This window comes from Cebidichthys violaceus, unplaced genomic scaffold (assembly GCF_023349555.1).
Source record: "Cebidichthys violaceus isolate CVI_PGR_0920_01 unplaced genomic scaffold, fCebVio1.0.p SCAF_9, whole genome shotgun sequence".
NCBI lineage: Eukaryota > Metazoa > Chordata > Actinopteri > Perciformes > Stichaeidae > Cebidichthys > Cebidichthys violaceus.
Genome location: NW_027176975.1, coordinates 8,974,646 through 8,981,653, shown reverse-complemented (window position 1 = coordinate 8,981,653; position 7,008 = coordinate 8,974,646). Strand labels below are relative to the sequence as shown.

The window sequence follows — 7,008 nt, the reverse complement described above, 5'->3', positions numbered from 1 at the left end:
TGTGTTGAGTTCTAGTCATTTATTTCTACCGTTATTCAGGAAAAGTCTTTGGCTTCTGAGCTCCAACATTTTTTTGATCATTTCCAAATAGAAGATGCCTGATACTCTATTAATCCATAGAATCAAGAATAAACGCTCCATCAAAACTACTACACCTCTTCTCAAATGCACCACCGTTCCCAGAAACTTCAACAAAGACTGTTGCTGGGTAACGTCTCTGGTAGGGGGAGAACGACAATGTCAAACTTTTAAACTGTCGCCACAAGGGGTCCACTCAGACCCACAGAGAAATAACCTTCATTCAACTGAAGAAAAGCCACCTCGGGTCCTTTTTAAATGTCTCAACAGTCAGAGACAAGTCTTGGCACTTTGCCTGAGTTCATTCAGGGGCAATGCTACGGGCAACAGAGGACTGTTGAGCTGGCCATTCAACGCTGAACTAAAGAAATCTGCATGGTCTGCATGGTGGTTACCTTTACTGGAAACCCCCTCCTCCCCATTATTAGCACTTGCACAATTACTTTTTTTTTTGTTTGAAAACCCAGAGGGAAAATGAATCAGCGTTAGAGATTTTCTGTTGCAGCTTCAGCGACATCCTCTGCAGTGCTGCTGACTCTCCCTCTTTCCATCTCATCCTCCTCTCTGTCTGATCATGGCTCTGCCTGCTGTTGTATTTCTGTTGGCTCTCATTTCCCTCAGTGCTGCATCTGCACCTGACTGTAAGGACCTGGTCAGACCTTTTATACCAGACGACCCCAAACTGGTAGGTTTTCTCCATCTTATTTATCCCAAAGATATGTGATTTTATTTTAAAAGCATATCTCCAATAAGTACACTCAGACATTTTTAATATATGCATCTTGACTTTTTATGTAAAGGTTTTTGGAAAATGGGTGTATGTGATGGGAGCTGGTGACCCCAAGCCCTACCACAAGGCACTGGAGTCTCTGAAAAGCTCCTGGATAGACTTGTCTCCCACTACTGACAGTCAAGTTGTGACATTACGTTGGGGAGATAACTGCTTGTAAGTTTGGTGAATTAGTTCATTAAATGTTGGGCAGAATCATCCTTAAATATTGTTTCTAGCACAATATTCTAATGGTTAACCTTTTCAAACTGCATGTTAAATGTGTAGCTTGAAAAAACAAAATTCTGTCACTGCATGTTCTCGTTTCTCAGCAATCGGTGTATCTCTGGGGAGGTAAATGCAACAGTCTCAGGCATTGCCACCACATTTCGTAGTAAGTAACATATGAGATGAAGCAGCTTATTTATATAGCATGATATTATCAGGATATATAAGAGCATAGTATAGCCACCACAGCTAGTATCTCCATACAAATAATATTACAGAATAATAAGTCGCTCTGTTTTCCACTTTTAAAGAAAATCTTTCAGACCACAAAGGACATATTCTACAGACTTGCTCTGACTGCCTGCTGTGGACTGACACCTTTCGAAATGGGGACACCACCGGTAGATACATCCTGCAGTTCAGTAAGTTCCTCATTGGTTTAAACACAGTTGGTCAGAGTTTCAAATGTGGTAACTCCTTTTAAAATCTCTCCTTTCTATCAGCGAGAACTGGTAAAAAAGATCCCAAAGATGTTGAAATTTTCCAGAAACAAATCGGGTGTCTGAGCTTCCCAGAGAACTTCCATAGCTACGATGGTAAAACAGGTCAGTGAGACTTCAGTAAACTTTAATGACTGTCGCTAATAACAAAACTGTGCCTGTAAATCTTAACTGGACACTGCAATTCACACACAACTTGCCACAAGATGGAGATGTTGTACTGTAAAATGCAAAATTTAGATACGATTACACATGCCAACATTTTCCATAATGCTGAGGATATGTTTGCTCTCTTCTCCTCTTAAAGTTTTTGTTTTTATGTTTTGTTTCAGAGCTCTGCCCCGATGACAAAGAGAGTGCAGAGTGAGCAGCAATAAAAAAGATGGCGATACAGCAACATAAGTATTAAGCAAAATATGTATAATGTAATAGTTTTGTTTTGATTGAATTATATATGTTATGAATGCCAGTGCAGTTCAATTGATTAATTATTTTACATATATACATGTATACTTATCAAAACCTATAGCAGATTTTTGTCCAACAATAATGCAGCTACTACATAACTTGTAATGTCTTCCAGATTAAAACTATTATTATTAACTGTGTATATCCTATGATTCACTGAAAACAAGAATATGAAACAAAAATATGAAAAGAATGGCAGAATATGTTTTGATATGCTCTCTGTGAAATGAAACAAACACAAAAAGCTAATTGGTTATCCAATAAGCTAGATGTCCAGCACTACCAGGCACTGGGCACACTTTTGTCATCCAACCCAAGCATTTACATTGTTTACATACATAGACTCTGATATATGATACTGTAAGTACAGGTTTGAAAAGTGTCTTAGAAGCAAGCATCCCATGTCCATGTAGTTAAGCCACCAGCCTGCTGTAATGGCTCCCCAGCTCAGTTTGAATGCTCTCCATCTTGCATGACTTGCTGCTGTCTCTTCGCTCGCTGGTTCTTGTACTCTGTGTTCCTGAGCTGCTCTTCACTTGTTCCAGTCGCCGACATCTGAGCAGTGCTGCCACCTGCTTCTGGCACTGAGAGGAGGCAAAGTAATACAGGACTGGATCCAAGCAGCAGCTGAGGCTTCCTACACACATAGAGAGCAGGTAGGCTTGGTAGGAGCTGTCACTGGACTTGTGGGACAGCTGAACGTAGTGAACCATCAGGATGATGTTGGTGGGTGTGAAGCAGACCACAAACACCACCAGCACGACCGCAGCCATCACCACGGCTCGAGTCTTCCTGAAGCGGTTCTCCACATTGGCTGCTGCCAGAGCCTGAATAATACGGACATAACAAACGGCAGTGAAGACAAGAGGGATGAAGAAAAAGACGGAGGAGTAGATGGGGAAGAAGTAAAGATAGTAAGCTTGTAGTTTTTCCATATCCTGCACATCATGGCAGGTGGTGATGCCCAAGTCTGACAAATACATGGTTTGCCCAGAGATGAGGAGAGGGGATACTCCCCCGAGGGCCAACATCCACATGGCAGCACACACGGCTGAAGCTGTCTGAGGGCTGCGCCATGTCAGTGAGTTCATGGGGTAAACCACCGCCAGGAAACGGTCAATACTGATACACGTCATGAGCAGGACTGAGCAATACATGTTGCAGTAGAAAGCTGCTGTGACAACTCTGCACATGAAGGAGCCGTAGATCCAGTTGTTGCCATGATAATGGTAGGCGATCTTGAAGGGAAGGAGCAGGCCGAACAGCAGGTCAGCACATGCCAGGTTCAGCATGTAAATCACCGCCGGTTTCCTGGGACGGACGTGATGCATAAACATCACCATGGCAACAAGGTTGAGGGGCACACTGACGATGAAGACGAGGGTGTAAATGGTGGGAACAAAGCTCGTTGCCAGGCGACCCTGGAGGAAACCTTTAGTTTCCTCTGAGACAAAATAGTGCTTCTGGGGATGGCGGTGGGGACTGTGTCTTTTCACCGGCTCCTGCTCCGACCCGGAGCCAGACCCCTCGTCATCCCTCAAACTGTCCAACACAGACAGGTCAATGTAGTCCACAGGCTCATCTGTGACCGTTTCAAAGTGACCAGAGAATGTCCGTGGGAAGAGAGCTGAGCCTTAAAAGAGACACAAGGAAACAGAGCAGAATCAGAAGTGTTCAAACTTTCTTTCATGCGACACATTCTTTGCACATTTGTCTATTCTGTGCAAATGGAATATTTTAATATACAGCCCTGTTACCCACACTTTTTAAAGGGTTAAGTTACCCAATTTTCACTTGCACTAATTTCTAGTGGTATCTAGCCATGCAGATTAGAATTTTTGTAGGTCTTTGAATGTGAAAGGTGTCGGTTACTCTGGATAATCTACAGTACAGACAGTTCATTTATTTTTTCATTTGTAGATAAATCCAGAAATGAGCGAGAAACTGTGTTGTTTTTGTATGTCTCTTGAAAAGAATATTTTCATAACCTCTGAATTTTCACAAATATATGATGCAGCACTACGCATCTTTAACATGATAGTAGAGTTAAAATGAGGTATTTCAGTTTTAATCATCTCATTTCAAGAGAGAGATGCCCAGAAGATTCTTTAGTGACCCGTTCAGAATTTGCCACGACCAGTGGTATTGGAAGAACTATTTAGATAATGTCCGTAAGTGAAAAATGTAAAACCACATTGTAAAAATACTTTGTTACAAGTAAAAGCCCTGCCCAAAAATATTTGGCCTACTTAACTATAAAGTATTATCAGCAACAGTAACTTAACCATCAAAAAAAAATGTAATGGAGTACTTAAAATATAGGCCTATTGAGTTATTTTCCACCACTGTTCATGGCCTGCTGTGTCACTTATGAGACTCGCCAAATTAGAAATTATTTGACGATAGTTCTAAAAATTTAAATCATGTTTTAGGGTTCTCTGGCACATTCTTACATCACTAATTTGTCTAGACATGAAACGTGAAAGCAATGTCATTCCTGCGTAAACGGCATTTCCGATACTCGTGGCCACTGTAATTATTGCAGATATATATGACTTATGAAATTATGGGCGACAGTGTCATTCAGATGAAGCAACTATTTAAACAAGTTGCCATATATTTTCAATTAGAGGGGTGATACAAATATACTAGCATAAATGTTAACAGGTCTTGCATTTGTAAAACCCAGCAGAGTACAAGCCTGGAGTCATACACAATGATACAATAATCAGCTATGAACTATCAGAGTTCTAAATAGTTTTTGGTTTAGAAAGCCACTTACCATTTTGGGAGGCGAGTGCTGATCTCTGGAGGGAAAACAATACCAACAACGCTATCGACAGGTGAACCATGGCTTCACTGTATATCCTCCAGAAATCTAACACCTACAAGTGGGTTGAAATGATCAGTTTGCCTGAAGAGTTGCTGAAGTGTTTTTCTGCCAGCATCCAGCATGTTATTGCAGTGGATGACACTCCGCCTCCCCTCACTGCACATCTCCTCCCCATTACAGTATAGCTGTGTACCAGTTCTTCAGATAATAAAATTTGTCTTCAAAGAAGTGGAAGGCCGGCAGATATTACAACTAGGAAAGTAGTTTTTGATTGAAAAAATAAATAATACTGATAATAAAATATGGCTGACACACAAGAAACAACAAATAACTGTAGACATGTGGAATTTATTATGCACATCGTTTAAACATTATAAATCACTTATATACTGAAAATACATATTGAAAAGACATCAGTTGTAGCTTTTAAAATGTTTAGATGTTTTGTTAATTAAAGCATGTTTCCTAATTAAAAGGCACTGGTAAACTACAGTATTTCATAGAGCCATGCAGGCTGGAAAGTTGCTCCATTTCTGAACTAATAGACAGTTGGTTCAACGTACAAGGGAACACTTACAGTGGGTTTCCTAGCGTTTACAAAACATTAATATTATTTTAATTTCATTCTTAAAAATACACAACATTTACAATTACCACAGGGAAAAATACAAAGCGGAAACCTTTAGATGAACAACATTTAATTTATGTGTGATCCATGAAATTATAATAAAATGAAACACTGTCCTGCACCATCTGATGTTTGATGACTAAATCACATTTTGTTTAACAAACTCAGTACTGTCAGAAGGCACAATCTCTTTCCACTTTGTCTCCTGTTGATTCATCCCACTTGTTCTTCACTTTCCATAGAATTTTTTGTTTAGGAGGAAGATGAGTAAATTGACGTTGACTTTGGCTTTATCAAACATCTTCATGACAGCCACGCCTTCATACTGCAGCTGAAGGAGGTCCTGGTCACAAAACACAAATAGATGCAATTAGAAACAAACACAAAAAGCTTTTCAACTTTTCATTCATAGAGATGAGGTGCTAATGTGGCAGATTTCTACATGGTGGTAGATTAAATAATTGTAATACTATATTTGTTCATACTCAATACAAAAATACAAACAGAGAATGAATTACAACAAATGTACCACTACTGTAGTCTACATCGGGAAATGTTTGCTTGGTTTCTGTGATATTTCCTGCTAGGAGTCCGATGAGTGGAAATGGACATTTAACCGTCTGTCATCAAGGTTTCATGTTGACTAGCGAGCTGCTCTATTTCATGAATTTCTGACGCACTTGGGAAATGTTTACCTGGAAATGAAGCTGGACTTTTTCCATCTCAACTCCCATAAACTTTGCCTTCACCTCAAAATCCCCAACTTCCTCAGTGGGCGAAATGTCAAACATGACATTTTTGAACCTGAAAGAAGAGAAAGAGGCAATAACATGAGATTAATGACAAAGAGTGACACGCAGCACAAAACCACAATCATTATTTAACATTATTTGTGTCCTATTATTGCAGTAATACAAAAATGATGGTAGTACGAGTAGGAACTGTTCACAGAACACAAATCAGCTTAAATTTGCTTGGATGGACTTCTGTCTGTTTGTAATAAATCATTTAAAAACAAAATTACATTCGAGTCCCCTTCTTTTTACATGATATATTATCACTTTATTCATATCTTCTAGAATTCAGTTTAACATTTAATCTCAGAAGAACGATAAAGAGCATGGTAATGGTTTTGAGAATAACAAATGTGACAACGTACATCCTGTTTTGTCATCACAAACCATTTCATAATCAAGCTTTTTACTTTGAACAGACATATTTTCTCTTCTTGGAAAAAAAGAATATATTTTGAAGATGGATACAACTGAACTAATGGAAACAGATTATTGTATAAACAAAACATATGAAAAATCTTTAGCCTTGCTTGCTTGCACTGGCTAGAAAATGGCTTTGCCTTATGTGCGATATGGTATGTAGTTTCTTGTTTGTGCAAAGTTTAAAGGTAATACACGCTAATTTGAAATAATGATGGAGGCGGGCGGGTAGGTTGGTTGGGTCAGTGATAGATTTGATCATCTACACTGTAATCAAGAGTCTCTCTGTC

The 7,008-nt window shown here is 39.4% G+C and overlaps 2 protein-coding genes across 3 annotated transcripts in view; both read right to left on the bottom strand.

The window, feature by feature from the left end:
- Nucleotides 1-2,257: 2,257 nt before the first annotated feature.
- On the bottom strand, nucleotides 2,258-4,974 carry f2r (coagulation factor II (thrombin) receptor). The gene is made up of 2 exons (XM_068703199.1): nucleotides 4,826-4,974; nucleotides 2,258-3,676 (listed from the first exon to the last, which is right to left on the bottom strand). The coding sequence occupies exons 1-2, from the start codon at nucleotides 4,893-4,895 to the stop codon at nucleotides 2,457-2,459; spliced, it is 1,290 nt and encodes a 429-aa protein (XP_068559300.1). The 5' UTR covers nucleotides 4,896-4,974; the 3' UTR covers nucleotides 2,258-2,456.
- A 234-nt stretch (nucleotides 4,975-5,208) lies between these two features.
- iqgap2 (IQ motif containing GTPase activating protein 2) overlaps nucleotides 5,209-7,008 on the bottom strand; it is a 33,536-nt gene continuing 31,736 nt past the window's right edge. For both annotated transcript variants that reach the window (XM_068704153.1, XM_068704154.1), the window contains 2 exons: nucleotides 6,200-6,308; nucleotides 5,209-5,847 (listed from right to left, as the gene is read on the bottom strand). In XM_068704153.1, the coding sequence (XP_068560254.1) occupies nucleotides 5,734-5,847; nucleotides 6,200-6,308 (223 nt within the window). In that variant the 3' untranslated portion in view covers nucleotides 5,209-5,733. The remainder of the gene's footprint in view (nucleotides 5,848-6,199; nucleotides 6,309-7,008) is intronic.

Coding starts and splice junctions, on each gene's coding strand:
- f2r (XM_068703199.1), bottom strand. CDS start 4,895: ATGGTTCACCTGTCGATAGCGTTGTTGGTATTGTTTTCCCTCCAGAGA. Junction 3,677..4,825: donor AGCACTCGCCTCCCAAAATG/GTAAGTGGCTTT, acceptor GTCTCTTTTAAG/GCTCAGCTCTCTTCCCACGG.